Below are 20575 nucleotides of genomic sequence, written 5' to 3'. Positions count from 1 at the left end.
TTTATTTTTTATTTTGATGAGTAAAAGTTAGAATTTTATTTTTTGATACTACTGGTACCCAACTGGTGCTCATTAATCAATCATCATATTTTGCTACAAAAAAATCTTCAGCCCGCACGAAATAATACCTTAATATTGTTACTGTATCGTGCGATTGTTTGTTATTCAGTTGCGCTCTCTGATATAAAAAGACGGGTATGAATCGCACGAATATTTTTATAAAAATATTTGATAATAGATAATATAGTAAACTTAAATTAAGATTAGAATGTTTATTGTCGATTGAGAAGATTTAACAAGACAATTAAATTTGGTATGTGTAGCTCCATATATATAACAGTAATATTTTGCAGTATAAGTATTGTTTTTAACCGTCTTTAAAATAAGAAATATCAAAGTCTGGTTTGTCAAAATCTATTGCGAAACCAAGAACAAAAGAGAAGCCAGAATAAAGCCTGATCCAACAAATGAGGTTTGATGAAAAACATTTCTAAGGTATGTGATAGAGACAAATGTTGTACAAACTCATAGGTTTCAATTTAAAAATAGTTGTGTGTGAAACAATCTTTAAAATTTTTGTGTTTCAGATCTAGTCACAGCGAATTCACCGTCAATGTTACCTGTTTTGTTTTCGAGTAATAGAAAATCGATTCAATGGTTTAAAATTAATTATCTACTTCAAGCAGAAATTACGAATGATGTAATTTTTACTAAAGTTTCTTGGTCAGACTGGCAGAAACAATATATATTGTTGAAGGACTCTATTTTAAAATAGGAATATTTAATATATAATTTTGTCCAGATCGCGTTAAAAATCTAAATATTCCTGTAGATTATTCGAAACAGTTCATTAATTATGAGTTATATGTATTAGTAATCTCTGCAAAGAGTTCAATATTTTTCATTTCGATTTTTTTTATTTTTAAATAAAAATAACATTTTTTTTTTAAATTACTGTAATAGTTATTTGTTTAAATAAATTAAAACATCTATTTCCCTGTTTTCTAACAAATGTTACTGTGTTTACTAAGTGGGAAACTCGGGTTGCGGGAGCAGTGGGGCGGGGCCCCCACCACAACTTAAGAGGTATATAACCACCCCCCGGCAACCCTCAGGCCACACTCACCCCAAGAGATGAAGGTAAGTCATCTACTTCCTGCTGCAGCATTCCTTTACTAGCAACATATTTCACTCGTTACAGTTATTGATAAACCTTTGAGGCGTAGTTTATTTATCTATTTTATTTCTTTTCATATTATTTATTTATTTATCTAGATTTAAAAAATAAATTTCGGGTGCTTACACAAACGTAACAGTATGTTTTTATTTTACAAGTAAATTAATAGCGATTTAAAAATATCAATAGCTTCGACATCAATAAGATATTCAAGAATTATTGTTTTTTTTTAGACTCCAAAACTACATTATAATTAAATGGCCTAAATAGATATTACATAATACTAAGCCTAGAAATTTTTTAACACTTCTGAACTTTTGCGAGATACACATAGAAATAATGAAAGAGAGAGTTCAATAAGAATATAAAGGAGAAATAGCATGAGAAAGACAATATCGGATAGGGAAATTACTGTTTTCCTCAAGGCGTTTGGGTCTGAATATTGTTTGTATTGACATAATGTTTCTTTAATGGATTCACTATGAATTATGATAAATACTTCTGATTGAATGAAAGTAATTAGAAACGACGGTATGAAAATGGAATAATCCAAAAGTTCTAATTACATCAAATCTGGTTTTACATATTTTTAATGAAAAACTAGTCATTTTTAGTCAATTGGCTCAGAATTTATCCTATTTACATTATATTAGATTATTTTTTACAGTTGATTTGTGCTGCTGTGTGCTTCAGCGCACTTGTGCACCAGGCCTTATCAGGTGCGTAACAAAACAGTAGATGTCCTGTTGTATATTATTACTTATTTTAATATTTCATAACTAATTCCATATTTTTGACAGGCTGGAGTAGTGGCGGAGGAGGAGGCGGCGGCGGCTGGTCTGGAGGTGGAGGAAATGGTGGCGGAGGCTGGTCTGGTGGTGGTGGAAATGGTGGTGGAGGCTGGTCAGGAGGTGGTGGAGGTGGAGGTGGAGGCTGGAAGAACGGTGGAGGAGGAGGCAACGGTGGCGGAGGAGGAGCTCAAGCAATAATTCAACCAGCCATTATCAAGATCATTACCCTTGGCGGAGGTGGAGGAAATGGAGGTGGTGGTGGCGGAGGTCACGGAGGTGGTGGCGGAGGTGGAGGATGGAAGAGTGGAGGTGGTGGTGGCGGTGGAGGATGGTCCAATGGCGGAGGTGGAGGCGGTGGCTGGAAGAGTGGAGGTGGCGGAGGAGGCGGAGGCGGAGGATGGAAAAGCGGAGGCGGTGGTGGAGGAGGTGGATGGCCAAGTGGAGGTGGAGGAGGCAGTAGTGGATGGTCGAATGGAGGAGGTGGAGGTGGTGGATGGTCCAGCGGTGGAAATGGTGGAGGCGGAGGAGGTACGAAAATTCTTTATATAATTCACAAGAAGCCTAATAAAAAGAAAGGCTAATAATTAGGCTTTCATCATGTTAAATTAAAAAAAAAATATTTCAACATAAAATTGAATAATCATCGATGATCATTATAAAACAGCGTCAGTTTGATAAAATTATTTTGACTACTAAATTTGAAAAAAAAAAACTTCTATTATGACTTTAATTGTTATGAAGTTTAATAGCATGTGTACAACAGCCTCAAAAACATATCGTTTCTTTACTGATGGATTCTCCTTCCAGTATCCGAATTAAAAACAAAAAAAAGCTCAATAGAAAATCGGTAAATGATATTGCAGTGTATTCATTTTAGAATCACGTTATTCACTTTTAAAAAGTTCAATGAAAAAATTAACTTCAATGTAGGATTATTTATTTTTTTTGTCACAGCAATGATATATTGAAATTATATTTAAAACATTAAACGAGTTATTGAACATCTCGTTATCTAACTGCAATTTTATGAAGGGACGGATTTCTTAGGACCACGCCCTATACACTCTACCGTGCAGAACTGACAGAGCACTGTAGGGTCTTAAGCTACCTCTGTTATTTAAGTTTATCCTAAGCTGTATTTGGTAAAGTCTATAAATGAATTGATAATGCATTTTAGGTGGCTGGTATTAAACCAATGATGATATCGAGACCAATAAGGAAAACAAGAAGCCACAAATGAAGACCCACATTATCATCATGTAACTCAACTGTAAATTTTTTCGAATATGTAAATACAAATTGTAAATTGTATAAATAAATATTTTCTATGAAAAAAAAAGGAAATTTTTACCAGAAAACCTTATACTTTCCAGTATTCAAATAATATATTCAACGTAATATAGAATGAAATACATCAATAACTAATTAGAAATGACGTGTATATTTTTATGTCAATAAATAAACATTTAAGACTAAATTACTATAGAGGAAAGTGTTAGTATGGTGACTCAAGCAAGGTTTCTTCCGTAGGAAAGCGTGACAAATGCAACAACGCTTTAGTACCAATATACCAACGTAACAATGGCTTAGTACATACATCGAGATCTAAAAATCTTTATATTTACAATATAAAAACTAAATAAAATATATTATCACATACCTCATACCATCTTTAAAAATAAATTTAACAATAAAACAAAAATTCATGTAGAAATATTTTTATTTAAGTTTTATCCTACAGAAAAAAAAATCGATTATGTTAAGCTGTGGATGAAAATTACCCACTGCCTAATCGAGAGATATTGTTGATAGCTTACAACCTATATTACGAGGTATGTAATTTGTTTTGTGAAGATTCAGAAATTTTAATAGATTTTTTTTTTTTTTAAATGTGACTTTGCCTGTTAAACAGATTCGATACTTAGGACTCCATCTTGAAAAGAGACTTATTTGAAATCCACACACAAGACTGAAACGACAAGAAACTGCTCTTAGATTCTGATTGCTACAACACTTACTTGACAAACGCTCTAAACTTCCCATTCACTACGAAAAATTAGTATATACTACGATAATCAGACCAATTTGGACATATGGAATTGAGCTTTGGGGCTCCACCTAACCATCAAATTCTTCACGCATTCAATCCTTACAATCCAAAATCCTACGTAAAATCCTTGATGCTCCTTATTACGTTACAAATAAACTCATACACAAAGACCTTAACATCCCATTCGATGCAGATTTGGCCCAAAACAGATATGCGTCTTTTCATTCTAAACTCCTTACCCATCCTAACCCATTAATTCTTAATCTTTCATCCTTAACAATCCCTGATAACCCTCCGAGGCGTCTGAAAAGAAGATGGCCACGGGACCTTCTAATTTAAATTAATGCTTGAATTACCACCAATGGGTGGTTCCTTCCCATGATTTTGCAAGTCCAAAAGAAACATACAACATATTTACATATTGTATTTATTACTTGTACAGTTCTAAATCACATTGAATAAATAAAAAAAAAAGTGTGACTTTATTTGCATTCAGAATTTTTCCCTGATTTACTACGCAATAAACAAAAAACAAGTTTTACCAAATCGATTTTATTTTTAATTTTTGAAATGGTAAGTTATTTATGTATATTTTCAACCTAAATTTTTATTTCGTACAATGTTTCTTGCTTATGATAATAATTGGGTTATTATAAGCATCATAAGCAAGAAAAACATTTTGCTTGATATACTTTCAGTACCGTAACCTAAAAAGAAATTGGGTACAATTATTTCTGATATGGTCTCAAAATAAATCTCTCTTAGTAACTAACTAATTAAGAGAAAAAAACTTTGTATTTTCGGTATCAAATGACTACAGTTCTGATAAATTATGTTCAATTCGGATGAAATGAATGAATTTCAGAGACTAATTGTTACCATCTTTGGTTTTAAATATATTGAGTTTAAAATGGAAATTTATTGACACGCAATCCTGAATTAATTATTTTAATTTAATGAGAAATTAAATTATGTCTCGGAATTAAACAATCATCCTAAGCTCACTAAATATTTAAAAATTATGACAGAGTTTCTATAAAGCTGGAATACAAGAAAAAAAATTAGATGTGATTGTTTCGGTGGCACAGAGTTATGTTTTATTAATTACAACAGAAGGGTATTAATTCATTTAAGGAGTTAGCATTTTAGGGAAGAAGTTTACTGCTTCCAATTAATTTGGCAATATATTGTTTACAATTTTTGAAAGGATTTTAAAAATACACGAAAGTAAATATATCCATTGATAATAATGGACTTTTTTTATCTTTGAAGTTATTCTTAGTTGGTATAACAGTCGCCTTTCTCCATGTTACTGAAAAAAGAAAAAAACTCATACCTAAATTATCCTCTAAATGAATAGGAAGAAAATTTAAGCAATTAAAGATATTTTATAAAAAAAAAAAAAAAGAATGATTAAAAATAAAAAAGATTTATTGCTGTTGATTTATCTTTATATATTTTAGTGTATTTTCTATTTAGACTAAATGGGTGAATATAAATTTCAGAATCTCTTATATACAATTCCATTCCTCTCCTATTAACTTTTCTGGGGCATAAAGCCTTAGTTATGGTTATAGTTTTAAAAATAGAATAGAAGTATGGTTCCTAATAGTACAAGAACCCAAAAGGAGAAAGAAGGCAGTTATTTCACCCCAATTTTCGATTACTTAATTGAAAACTAGGTATAATTACTAGTCAAAATTGATGAGTCTGCCAAGAATAGGTAAGGGGAATACAAAACGGCGGATGTTTCAATCCGTTAAAAATAATTCATTTTTTATTCGGACCTCTATATCTTTACAACTACCAACAACTATAGAAAATCTAAGAGAGTATCATTTAAAATAGAGTAAATTTGCTAAAATGTAAACCCTAATAGAGCTATTTACGTTCAATAGTTCTAGAAATATAGTTTTTTAAAAAGCAACATTTCATAAAAATGTTGCTTTTTAAAACCCTATATCTCGAGAACTATTGGACGTAAATAGCTCTATTATGGCTCATATTTCAATAAATTTACTCTGCTTTAAATAATGTTCTTTTAGATTTTCTAGTTCTATTTGTAGTTTTTAAGATATAGAGCTTCTAATGAAAAATTCTTGTTTTTTTAAGGTTTTGAAACAGCTGCAATTTTTTATTCTCCCTACCTATAATTGGCAGACTCATCAGTTTTGACTAGTAATTATACATAGTTTTAATTAATTAAATCAAAAATTGGTGTGAGATAACTGCCCCTTTTTTCTTCCTGGCTCTTGAACTATAAGGCTTCAACAATTTTAGACGGATCGGTTATGGCATGATTGTTAACCTGAATTGTTGGGGTGACTCAAGTTTTTATGAATCCTTGAACGGTATTTACTTTCCAATCGTCTTGCATAGTAATTCTGATATTAATAGAACTAACATAGCTCTTCATACTTGGTATAGATCTATTTTTTTAATCCATTTATATCTTCTTGTGATTTTATTAAATTTTAAGATCCTTATTCTTTAATATTGTGATGCGGCAATCCTCATTCCATCAAGGGCCAATAGTCTGTCTATGAAAATTTATAGTGAGATACATGTTTGCTTCACAAAATTAGGGATGCATAGGATAAAGAAAGACATTTTTTCCTTCTAGTTCTTAAAGACATAATTTATCAAGAATGAAAACCTATTCCAGACGGATCTTTTGGAATAACTACTTTTCAACGATCCATTACCGAAACAAGCAGATAAAAAATACTTATTAATCTCAATGGACACACGAGAAAACTGGAAATCGCATGTTACAGCTTTCCAAAAAAAGATTGAATCACCGACATTCATCACTAAGACTATTGCTACATCATGAAGGTAAATGATCACTTCACCTGCAAAAAATCACACATTTATTCCATTCAGATCTTTTAGACAAAATTCCTCTGGCACATCATTAATCACTAACAAAATCATTGTTCAAGGTTTTAGACATACTATTCATGGCTAATATAATCAAGAAACAATACAAAAATTTTCATGACATCTGCTGGGCATCCAAAACTACAAACATCACAGAATTGTTCAAGAAGATTGTAGTATCAAAAAAGTAGAGATCTGCTACATTAGGTATACAACTGGAAGGTTTCTCCATTTATGCCTTAGTGTTAATTATGTAGAAAACATTTTTCAAATAAATCTCAAATTTACAATATATACTAAAAGAAATTTGTAAAATTTTACTCATGAAGATAATAATAATAATAAAATATTTTTTATAATTTATTGGGTCATTTGATATGAAACGTCTGTGTTTATTATTTCATGAATTCAAAGTGAGTTAGTGGACTTTTGTTTACTGCGTTTATGTTTTCAGATAATAATGAGCTGTTATTAATCCTTTCTTTATTGATAATAAGAATCCTGACATTCCAATTGATTGGAAGTTGGTTAGTATGCTACTAAATATGACTACAGAAACACGCAATTTTAGAGTATTTTTTTTTAAGAGTTTAAACTTCAACATTCGACATCCCAAGCTACGAGAGATATTCGCTGGTAGTTTGAACATGGTTGGTTAGTGACACAGATTTAGATAACCAACCCAGAGGAAGACTTCCACTAACAATTGATGATGATCAACTTAGACTTTCTGTGGAAGAAAACAGACAGTTGAAGGACTTGAAGTACAACTGAATACAATTTGATTAACGCTTAAGGACCATTAATAAATGAAAAAAAGGTGATATATAAAATTAATGAAGTGCAGCAGTTAAAGCGTAATTAGACATGCGCTTATTACTAGGCAAAAATCGAACATATTCTCATATTCTCGAAAAGATTATCACGAGTTATGAATAGTGGATTGTATACAACTGGCGTCGGTCAGATCAGTCGTTAAATATCGACAAAAGACAGGAACCGAAAGAATAGGCCAAAACCAAATTTGTATCCAAAACATTATTGGTCTCTGTGTGATCGTCAATGGCAGGAATGATTTATTTTTTATTTTTACTTAGAGTTGAAACCATCACATTCATATCGTGGTGCAGTGATATTGACATAATGTTGTTCCAAAAGTTGTCAAAAAACAACCTGCATTGGTTTATGGAAAGGGACCTATATTATCACACGACAACGTCAGACCTCATGTTTTACAACAGACAGTGATATAACTAAACGAGCTGTGTTCCAAAGTCCTTCCACACCTACATTATTCGTCAGACGTATCTTCAACAGATTTCTATCTTTTCATAAATTTAGACTACGTCTTTAAAGGTAAAATTTCTGAAAATGATTAAGACAAAAACGGCTTTTTTTTGTTCATTACTTCACAAAAACCTCATTTTTTTCAATTCTGGATTTGAAAAGATCATAACTCGTTGGGAAAAATGTATAGAAAATGATAGTAAATATTTTAAATAAAAATGTTTTAATTCGATAAAGCTGTTTTACTAAATAACTTTACGAGTGAAAACTGACTTTTGATATGAAACGACTCAATAAAGTCATGTCTATCTGTCTTTCATGTTGATGATAATAAAAAGTAAATGATATGTCATTACATCAGCAATGGCTGCGACATCATCTTATTAGCATCACTTTCGGAATGTTAAATATACTGCAAATGTTTATAATTCCTGTACAATTATAATTGACCCTGTCTTTAACTTTAATTAAACTGCCTGATCAACAGATTAAAATCGCATTTGGAAGGACATTGAATGCCTCAATTTTAGAAATTCGAATTGAAGGTTAGATGATAAGTGATTTCTTCATATAATTATCGATCAATATCGACAATTTTTTACAGAAGTGGGCACTTTAAATGGCATTTAGTTTTTAATTTTTTTTTTATATAATTATGATTTGTTTTATAACATTCTACACCTTCGGCAATTTAAAGCTTAAGCAGGGGGAGCACCAATACTTCCTGAGCTTGAAATATCCTTCAACAAAAATTGAAGAATGATATTAACAAATCTTAGCGATCTAAGCGATGCCTTTGTACCCTGAGCGAGGTAAGGAATCAGCTACACAATCTCGTTTTTGCAATGGCACAGTTCGATTCCGGCCAGGCGCGTTAACTTTTATTTGATCCACAAAATTGACATTTCCACTCTAAATAAAGTATTTTGGAGATTTGTAGAATAATCCATCTTTTATGCATTCAATCGGTGAACATAAGGATTCATAAGGAAAAAAAAACCACAATCAATAAAATCTAGCAATATTTGGGTGCTATTTTTTTCTCCAGTTATGCCAATCACACATTTCTGAGGTGTTGAATATCGTAATATATTTCATTTGCTGAAATCTTTTTTTATGGATAGGTATAATAAAACACGAAATATTGACTTTTTCATCTACTAATTAAAAAATATGAAAAAAAATCAATATCAAAATTCCGATTCCAAGAACTAAATTTAAATAAGTTTCATTTTAATCTTCAAAATATAAATTTTTCTTTCTCCATTCTTATATTTTCTACATAAAACTATATCTCACCAAGAAATCTTATCTTAAACTAGAACAATACTAGGAAAAAAATAAAGAAGGCTAATATGGAATGAAATTTGTCTTTTCTATAAAACTTTTATAAGACAGTAAAAATGTTTTACGAGATAATTAACCGAATATTAGTGAAATATAACGAATATACTGTACAAAATTCTATAGACACTATAAGAATGAATACATGTTAGTTTGGCAGTAAAGGGTTAACTATTTTGTGAGCGAAATCCATTACGGTACTCTTTTACGTTTTGGACTTAAAGCTGATTAGGAGGTACACGATTTTTCAAAAACTCTGTGGTGAAGAAATTGGTTCATGGTTTTTCTGATCGACCTTTCTATACCCTGGCATTAGATTTGTATTGATTGGAAGGTTTAGGGGTTACCTCGTCTTCTGCACCTCAGGTATGAACGGCGGGCCTTGTAGAAGTCTTCTCTTATGACAGTTAAGGTCGATTTCCATTATTAAAAAGATGGAACCCTCGGCTTCTGGTGCTGACAGAGGAGTAGGATTTCTTAGTCACTCTGTCATGGTTGGCGTCGTTCATTTAAGACACACAATATTATGAGACCTATAGTAAGGCCTATGATGTTCACTAGCTTATCAGTCTTTATCGGCCATTCCCCTCTATCATATACCAAAAGACATCCCACTGCCTCCTATGGGTTGCACCACCCATGTTAAGACGTAGTATCAATTAGGGGTGCATGTATCTAAATAAATAGGGATATATACTGCCCCAATTATTTTTAAATGTATATGGAAATAGAAGTTTGATATATCGACATAAATATCGATTTTTCTATCAATCGCATTTCGAGATTTTAATTGATGAAAAATATCGATATGAGGACCGATACCTAGATGATAAATGGACCGATATTTTTAAATATGTTTTATAAATTAATGAAACTTGTCTTTATCCTGATTTGGAAATTCCAAGATGTAATGAAATATCTCTTCTTTGTTAAAATTCTTTATTTAATGACTTGTTAACAACGTTTCGACGCTATCGCCCCATCATCAGGTTGTCTACAATTAAATTTACGCTATTCATGTTATGCATACTACAATTCATTTAATTAACCACAATTTTAGTTATTTAAAACAAATACCTTAGTATAAATATATCTTCAATTTTCACAATTAAATTGTTCTCCTTATTAGACATAGGTATAATAACAATGGTCATATTGCTGTCAGTTTTTTTTAAAAATATAAATTAATAAATAAAATTTCATGTTTAATAATAAATAGGGAGAATCTGAAACCATTCTATTAACAATTCTTGAAATAAGGTTATCCTTACAATAGTGATAGCAAATAGATTACAATCTATGCTAATAAAGAGGTAGGAGTCTATTCCATAATAAGCTGAAAAATCTATTAATAACTATTTATTTATCGTATCACGTTATTTTACTACTGTATTAAAATTTATTCAAACAATTCAAATCTGTTTAACTTTAAATTTCTAAATGATTAATAATATCTCTGTAATGTCCACTTAAATTTTTAGTGTCAGTCTTAATCAATGCTTTTAGTAATATGCATTGCTTCAGTAATAATCCTATTTTTTATGATATTACCTATGTCCAAAATTTTAGGATTTTTAAAATCAAAATTATATTTAAATTACCAAGAAGATGTGTTAGTGTAAGCCCTTGAAGTCGGCTTACACTAACACATCTTCACTCATTCACTCATTAAGGCCTAGCCTCTCAATGCGAAGGATTGATTCGGACAGCGGAATCATCGGTATTAGTAGTAATTTTGTCTTGTATTGGAGGAACTAGAAAGAATTATTAGTTGCTACTCAACTTTGTTGAATTTCTAATTTATTGAGCATACTGATCAGTCAAAATAGATAATAACAATAACAAAAAGGTATTTACATAGAGAACCATAATAATTGCTAATTAATGAGATTTTTCTTCATTATAAAAATTAAAAAGGCAATGCTTAGAACAGATTGAGTATGTAAGAAAAATGATGACTATTTTTGCATTATATATAATGTCGATATTTTATTTTAGATATCGGGATATATTTTGTTTTTTGATATTATCATTTCCACAGTTTCAAAACTATTTCTTGAAACGATTACTTTTAATGGTTTAGCATGTTTTATTATCACCACAAAACACAGATTCGATTAACATGAGTGGCACTAAAAATAGAGTGTATTTTATAATATATTAGTAAAATAACAGATAAGAATTTTTATTCCTGGAGCCTCTAAAACAGCAATAAAAATGTATTAATAAATGAATGCATAACGTCAGGTCATTGTTCAATGGGAGGGAGATTTAGGACCTTCCTCTACCGTTGGTATTAGAATTTCTAAATGAGATACTTAACTTTTGGTTCAGTCACAACAGTCATATATAATTTGGTCAGAGAGTGTAAACAAGCCTTAGAATCACTTGTGCGCTTAAAGAAGCTTCAGCTTGTGTGTAATGAAAAAGCTGATCAGCTTGCTAGAAACAGGGCTGAGCACTTTCCTATAGGATCAGAACCATTCCTAGGCATCTCTAAAAGTCATCAGAGAAAAGTAGTTCTTGATTGGACATGGAAGAGAGCCGGTAAGGAGTCGAGGGACTGTATAGGGCTGAGATAGGCCAAGATTTTAATAACTAAACCCTCTATTTCTAAAACTAAGTGGCTGCTAGGCCTTAACAGAAACGAACTCCGATTATTAATAGGAGTCCTGACAGGTCACTGCAGACTTAAAAGACATCTTAAGATATGTGGAGTAGTTCATGATGGAACCTGCTGCTTATGCGGACGGGCCCCAGAGACCGCCTTACATTACATAGCAGATTGTGGTATGCGTCATTAAGATACAGGCTATTAGGCTCTGGCAGAATTAAAGGAAATGAGGCTTCCTCTATAGATTGGGAGTCCCTTTTGGTATTTCATTAGAAAGACGAAAAGGTTCGATATAGAAGATTAAGATACATAAAGAGTCGTTCCATTAGTTTTCTTGGGGACGGCAAAAAGGACCAATAGGCCACTTGCCGGACTTGTTCCCCCCACCATTACCAGTACCAGTAACTTTTGGTTGGGTTGGTTGTTCTCCAGGAACTCTACATTAGTAGCTGGATGTGAGGGGCCTCCAAACAAAAAAGAATATTTGTATAATCAATTTATATCGTGGGAACGATTGATTAGATGAAGGATTGATCCCGAACATTTGGTACTATTTTTGAAGGTTAACTGAGAGTCTGACGACGGGTATAAAAATGATCAAATGACTAAAAAAAAAAAATAAACTAATGATATTAATAGACTTAACGTAAATTAAATTAAAATGTACATAAATAAATAATCCCAGTGGCTAATCCTCAGTGGCATGATCTAGTGGTGCTCCAGCGCACTTCTACACTTCCGATTTATTGGGAAGTTAAGTGATTATATTATATAGACAAGTAGATAACTAAAACTTAATTGTATATGTATAATGTATTGGATTATATTATTATGTATTCTGTAACAATATAAAAAATAAAGAGGTTTGAAAAAAAAAATAAATAAAATAAAACTAAATCTTAATCATTGAAATTCTTATTATAATCATACTACTGAACTAAATAGGATAAATTTTAAGATATTAATGAAAATAGTTCTGTAGTATTCAAAATAAAACCTGAAAAAAGTTGAACGTAGATATAAAATATCCTAAAATTAATTAATATTGAATACATTGGGTCCTGTCCGTTTCTTGATTCAGATATCCCGAGTGTATGTTAAACTTTTTATTTATATTAGTGTGAAAAAGGGGTATTGAAATTGTGAGACTTTTCTGGTTATTAATGAACATGCGTATATTTATTTCTAATTTAAATATTAATTCCCTGGGCAACTGGGTTAGTGTGTTAGCTGAAAATACTAAATTATTTCGATTATAGATATGATAACAAAGAAGTTTGGGGGGTCTCATAAGTGCATATATACAGTTATCTCTTATCTGGTGACGTCTTCGCCGTCGCTGTTATGTCCTATAGCCGCTTCCCTCGTCCAGGTTGTGCGGTGGGCGAAATGGTGTAACCATGTCTTTCGCTTCAGGTTTACGGAAGGTCTTTTGTCTCGGCAGGCTGGCCAGCATGTCCTGGATTCTGGCGTGATGGTAGGGGCAGGCTAGGTACTAGTCTGCATGGTGCATAGTTTGTGGCGGCGTTGCAGTCGTGGCGTCTTCGGGCTCTTCTGGTACGCACGGTTATGGGTGGTATCGGAAAATGAGATTCCAGACCCAAACTATATACAAACTCAAAGAAATTACGTTAAAATCCAACAAATATATTAACGGTTCCAAGAATGTTGAATATTAATAACAACAAACTTCAGAGTGAATCATTATCAATCAATGACTTCATAAATTAAAACATCAAAAGAACTGAATAATACATACACTATGTATAGCATCACACATACTAATGAATTAGTGTTTAGAAGTAATCTTGAATAAAAAAAATTGAATGTTCATTTTTTTTTCAATTGATATTAACCATTAATGTTTATTTTGTAACGTTGAACCGTCACTTTTTCCTTAACCCAGAAGATAAAATATTTTACAATATTCATGTAACACACTATTTTGTGGTTTTAGGAAAGACATGAAGCCCCCACCACAACTGAGAAGGTATATAGCCACGATCTCTGCCCCAAATAGCTCACTCACTCCGAGCAATGAAGGTAAGTGATTTTTTTCATGAAGATTAATGTAAATCATTGACATAGTAATGAGCCCTAGAATATTATTTAACATGGAATTAACTCTCTGCATACTGATAAGTGAGTTTAAATTATTGATTGTGATGTGTTGTTCTATTTACCATGTAATATTTTGAAGTACCAACATTAAAATAAACAATAATAAACTGACTGCATGGGAGTAAAAAGATATGTTTAAGAATATAAACTTGAACTGTTACGAGTCTTAGAATTACAAAAAAATAAATAAATTGTGCATACTTAATGATAAAAAAATACAAAAGCACTGTATATGATGTAAGAAGAAAATGAGTTTTATGTTACTGTAAATAGTATATATTCAATAAATGTTAAAACTGTGCACGTATTTACCATAAATGTTTTTGTAAAAAATATATTATCCTTAAAGCCAAAATCTGATTTCTTTTACAGTTGATCTGGGCTACATTTTGCTTCAGCATAATTTTACATGAGGCTACTTCAACAGGTATATTTTATAAAATTTTATTTTCCTTCTTGTTTTATCGACTCTTAGAATACTTCATTTTATTATTTTTTCAGGTTTTGATAGTATACTTGGTCTCCTAGGAGGTCTTGGTGGCGGCAAAGGTGGAGGAGGAGGAGGAAAAGGAGGTGGAGGAGGAGGAGGTGGAGGTGGACCGAAACACGTTGTCATTAAGATCGATAAAGTTACTGTAGCTAAAGGAGGTGGAGGTGGAGGCGGTGGGCATAAAGGTGGTGGAGGAGGTGGAGGAGGATGGAGTAACGGAGGTGGAGGAGGCGGCGGTGGAGGATGGCAGAGTGGTGGAGGTGGAGGAGGTGGCGGCTGGAAGAGCGGCGGTGGTGGCGGCGGAGGTGGATGGTCTGGTGGTGGAGGCGGAGGAAACGGAGGCGGTGGTGGATGGTCTGGTGGTGGAGGCGGAGGAAACGGAGGCGGTGGTGGATGGTCTGGTGGAGGAGGCGGAGGAAGCGGAGGTGGTGGTGGATGGTCCAGTGGTGGTGGAGGAGGAGGTATTCAAATCTCAAACTAAAATTAAAATTTCAGATGTTGTGAATTAATCTTTCCCTGAGGTGATTTAACAATTATAATTGAGTAACCTAAAAATATTATATATTTTTTTCTTATTTTTCGTTTCAACCAACCTGCGACATGAAACAACGGTTTCGTTAAAAGTACTTCACTTCTCCGTGAAAAACTCCCTTCTAAATGTCTCATCCTGGCTCAGTATCAACGTGATATACCTATAACGATAAATGTCAGGTATGCCTAGGTCAAACCCAACAGTTACTAGGCTTTTTTTTTACAGAAAACCGGCATGTGGCCTTTTCTACGCAGATTGGTTGAAAGTGAAATAAAGTAGGAGTACGATTCTTTATCTTCAAAAATGCTTAGTTTTCACAATATAAGCAAAAATACTAAATCACTTTTTGAAAATTCGGTTCTTATTACAGAGCATTCTCGGGGTTTAGCGGTTAATCGTGGGGAAAACTCTTTCATCTACAGAATGTAGATAGTTATTTTTGCTTTTATTTATAATGAATTATACTTGAATTGAAACTGCCAGTTTTCCGGATATAGTTGAAACACTAAATAAGGGGGTATTGGATACACCGTTAACTCAATACCAAGCACCCTCTCACTGAGTATTACATGTGTTTAATTTGTCAATATCATTATTATTAGTTAGTCTGGTACCAGTAATTAAATGCATACCAGTGGATGAACACTTCTCACAAAAACGCTTGTAATAAGTTTAGTGATATTTTGTTGCGGAAATTTTGGTTATTTTTGGTAACAACAAAATCCTATATCTCATTTTAAGAAAGATAAAAGCTTGAAATTTCCCATTTATTTTTTCAGTTACGGAACTGTATGGAAAGGTATATTGGTGACGAACTGATAGGCTGGAAGGGGGTTGCACTTAAGGAGGCCTCATTATTCACACTTCCTTTTTTAAGAATAACAGGTACCAATACTTCGTTTTTAGCCTGTGAAGTAAATTTATTAAAGTAAACAATTTTATGATTCGTTTTGTTCAATTACTCACGTCCGTTCGAAAATAATTTATTGACCTTTTTATTGGATATTTCATTTGTTTAATTGTCAAAAATATTGATATAACATAATGGTACTAGTGAATAAACAAAAAAAAAAAAAAGAACTCCAGCGCATGAATACTTAAAACCGCTCTGAATGTTTTAATATCCTCTGGCGGAATGTGGGGTTGTATTTTATAACAACAAATCCATTCTCAATTTGAGAAGGTTGAAATTTCCCATTTGTTTTTTCAGCTACGGAAGTTTATGCCAACGTATATTGGTGATGTACTCATAGGCTGGAAAAGGGTACATCCGAGAAGACCTTATTCGCACTTCCTTTTTTATTTTTACTTAACAGGTACCAATAGTTTATAGTCCGTTAAGTATAATTTTTGAATTGCACTATTTTCCTATTTGCTTTGTTTGATTATCCACGTTTTATATCATCAGTTATCTATTCACCCCGTTTCTAACCTATTCCTCTTTTGCAGTTCAGCTATGCTTCCGTTCCAAAATGAAATTGTTAGAGTAAATAAAGTTATTAACGTAATACATAATTGACGTGCTATCGTTCTCTTATAATACACAATATCTGGGATTTGGGGTGAAACATGGCGGGTTATAACACCTGAGATTTTTTTTTGAGCTCATGTTTAACCTACTGACTTTTTACTGTGCTTTATTATTTCAAGCTTTAATTTGATCTTGTTTCATTATAATTAGAAGGTTTTAAATTGAATTTTATATTTGTGAATTCTTTTTTTTACTTTGTTACAATTTCAACTGATCAGTGGTGTAATGTTAATTTTTACTTTAGAAACCGTTAATGCGGCAACTATTTCTAAAAAAAAAAAAAAAAAAAAATGTCAGCCTGTATTTATAAAACTTCAACTTCTTTAAAACTACAAGATTTAGAATTACATGTATTTAGCAAGTGACTTATTAAACAGAGATTCAATAGCGTCAATAAATGTATATATTTCATATTGAAGAGTGTGTAATAAAAACTGGCAATGCAATAGAATAATATTCAATGAAATATGATATGATTTAAAAGATAATCTTTAAAACAGATACAGAAAATAGTACACAACGGTTTTAAAAATAAACAATTAAATATAATATTACTTCAATATAATCCAGGAGGCACCACCTCTGGTAATTAAAGCTACAATGAATATGTTATATTATTACATATTTATTCAAAAATGTATAAACTGATAAAGAAAATATTTATTCATATTTTTTTTTTTCAGGTGGCTATCATTAACCCAAGAGAGAACCATATTTTACCTGAACGTGGTCATTAAAACGGTACCTCAATATGAGTTGTTAATATCATTTAAAAATGTTTTAATAAATAAATACAATTAAGGAAAAATTATGTTTTATTTATTTATTCCTATGCATTATGTTTTGAATGACATTCTATATTTGCTTCTACTGCCAAGGCAGGAAGGGCGAGTCATCCAACAGGATAGCTACATATTTCTAGCAGGAATAGGTGTTATTTTAGGGCAACCATTATCGATAAAATACTTTTATTTAACAAGAAATAACTTGAGTGTCAATGAATTAGAAGTCGAAAAGGACCTGTATGCTGGAACAGGATTGTACATTATTAAATTAAATTTAAAAGGCCATAGTACGATGCATCTATATATAATATGCAGATATTGATAAATATGTATTTAAAATATCATGATTTGAAAAAAAAATTATATGATTTGTATACAGAAAAAAAGTTTAAACTATATATAAAAATAGGAGGAATACTATAAAATATTTTTATTTTAAGTATTTGTGCTTATTTGAGTTATATTATTAATATATAACACAATATTGTATTGTATTTTATATTTTTAAAAGAAGATAAATCGATGAAAAATGCATCTATTTTAAATTACAATGCATTGTATTTTAAATTACAAATATTTCATTCGAAATATAGCTCAGGTCTCATTAAAGGAAGGGCGTAAATTTAATTTAAGTTAGGAAAGTTTCGAAATAGATTGTGTTCTACATATTGTAGAACATCTATAAATTTTGACTTATACAACATATGCTATATTTCAAAAAAAGAACAAAAAAAAAACTTTTTGGGAAAATAATCGTATTGAAAAATTTAAATTCTTTTTTGGCCTATTTTTATCTTTTCCCGTCCTCTGAGAATGGCAATGATTGGAATTTCATATTCAAAATAAAATATTTTTTTTTTTTAGTTTTTTTAAATTTTAATATGAAAAAATATTATATATTTTTTTTGCGAATGTATTTTCTTTACCTCCTAGCAGCTATGATGGTACCTTATTGAAGAAAATACGTTATCTAAATTATAAATTAGACAATAATCACAAAATGATTAGCATTCACTTATTATATATTTTATATTTTTAAATACACATAGTGTTTATAATTTGAACCTAAATGGCGTTTAAAATTTGAATTAAATAAGTTATGAGTAATCCTTATAATAATATAAATAATAAAAAATAAAAACAGGTTAGAGTGCATAAAAAATGTCGCAACATTTATAAATATCTCAGTGTTCTAATAGAAACAGTGTTCGATAACGGATTCAGATTGCTTCTTGTATTTTCCTTCTATTGAGCTTCCTTTTCCCTGCTAAGCCGCAAACCACAGACCGTTGATATCGATGTGGAGTAAGACAGAAAAAGGGTGGCCTTGATCGAGATTATTCACCTACAAATGTGTGGTGAAACTGATGGTGTACGCTAAAGTTTGGTAATGTTTGCAACTACCGAAAGAATATATAAGTTTCCACATTTTAACTGTACAAAATGTTACTAAATTTTTAATGAATTGGTTTGAGTTAAAATATGCATTAGTTTTAATTTCATTAAAATGAATGGATTCATTAAAGTGATGAATGGATCAGCAAATAAAAAATATTGTTGATTGTGCAAAAACTAAAAAATAGAATTTTAATGTAAGCTCCGATCCAAGATTGGTTGCATGACTTATTTTTATATATTTTCAAAATTAGTTCTTTTATGTTTCTAGAAAAAAATATAGGAGTTTTTTTCTTCTACCTTTTATAAATGTCAACCATTTTTATTAGGATCTACTGTCCTATTTCAGTAAATTTGCGGTTTCGTGGAAAGTTCAAAAAAGTACATGACTTAAAAACATCACAAAAACACCATTAAAAAGATAATTATTGAAGCTAAATGTAAATGAAATAAGTTATGAGTAATTGTATTTAATAAACTATTATTAAAAAAAAAAATGATAAAAATTGGCCTAAGTTCAATTAAGAAGCAAAGATACAATGTCCATTTTCAAACTAGTTTTTTATGCGAAGTAGTAACCATTTAATTTTTTTTATTGTGGTTAGTTGTCTAATAGTAGGTAAACCAGGATAAATATTACTTTTTCTATGTATCAATAGATTTTTTTGTTATAGAAAATTTGAATTTTTTTTCTAAAATTTAAACTATAATATCACCAAGTATAGTGTAGATAATTATCTTAAACAGACTAAAATTGCAGGTAAGCAAACTGGACTTGCTTACGAATATTGTGTAATCTCCGTAATCCGAACTTCGGTAGTCGGAACACTCAAGTAATCTGAACTAGAATAAAAGTCACTTTTTTTTTCTTTCTTTTAGAAAACTCAGCAGACCATAATTTTTTTTCCAAATAAAAATGCTCATTTTCAAACGACATTTTAATTTCACAATCTGTAGGCAAATTATTGCAATCCCCAACAATAAGTAATGAAAAACGGAAGTGGAAACTTTTAATTTCGATATTGGGTGATCTATTTGCTATGGAAGTGTTCATGATATATTAGTTTCAGAATCGCCCTCGTATGTTTAGAAATAACATATGTGGTAGATTAGTGAGAAGTTCTCACTAATCTACCACATATCTGATATATTCACATAACTCATATATAGTTCTGGAAATATAGCTTTTTAAAAAGCAAAATTTCTTAATAATCTTCTCAAAGATTAGTAGTTAGCTAATTTATTTTGAGAAATCTATATCTCAGGAACTATAAAACGTACAGATGTCTATTAACACTCAAATTAAAGCTAGTTTAATGGACCATAAATAAGTTTATGACCTTTACCGTCGTAGGAATAGTAGTTTTCACGATATTTACTAAAATAAATTGATTCATAGTTGTTCCGAAAATAAGTTTGATTTATGAAAAACTTCATTTCAGAAACCATTCACGTACAGATGTTTGCCAGCGCTCAAATTAAAGCTAGTTAAATTCACTACAAAATAGTTAATTATATTTATCTTTGTAAGAGTAGTAGTATTTTGATATTTGACAAAATAAAGGAAATTTAACT

At 31.1% G+C, this 20575-nt stretch overlaps 1 protein-coding gene across 1 annotated transcript; it reads left to right on the top strand.

The window, feature by feature from the left end:
* The first annotated feature begins 916 nt into the window (after positions 1 to 916).
* On the top strand, positions 917 to 15238 carry LOC112210404 (loricrin-like). The gene is made up of 5 exons (XM_067052296.1): positions 917 to 1140; positions 1845 to 1896; positions 1978 to 2496; positions 11867 to 12079; positions 14769 to 15238. Exons 1-5 carry the CDS (start codon positions 1135 to 1137, stop codon positions 15236 to 15238), a joined length of 1260 nt encoding a protein of 419 aa, XP_066908397.1. The 5' UTR covers positions 917 to 1134.
* The last annotated feature ends 5337 nt before the right edge of the window (positions 15239 to 20575 follow it).

This window comes from Halyomorpha halys, unplaced genomic scaffold (assembly GCF_000696795.3).
Source record: "Halyomorpha halys isolate HHAL.00 unplaced genomic scaffold, Hhal_1.1 Scaffold293.1, whole genome shotgun sequence".
NCBI classification, from domain to species: domain Eukaryota; kingdom Metazoa; phylum Arthropoda; class Insecta; order Hemiptera; family Pentatomidae; genus Halyomorpha; species Halyomorpha halys.
This window is presented reverse-complemented; position numbering and strand designations above follow the sequence as displayed.

Coding starts and splice junctions, on each gene's coding strand:
- LOC112210404 (XM_067052296.1), top strand. Junction 2,497..11,866: donor AAATGGTGGAGGCGGAGGAG/GTACGAAAATTC, acceptor CTTTTGGTTCAG/TCACAACAGTCATATATAAT. Junction 12,080..14,768: donor TTGGACATGGAAGAGAGCCG/GTAAGGAGTCGA, acceptor TTATTTTTTCAG/GTTTTGATAGTATACTTGGT.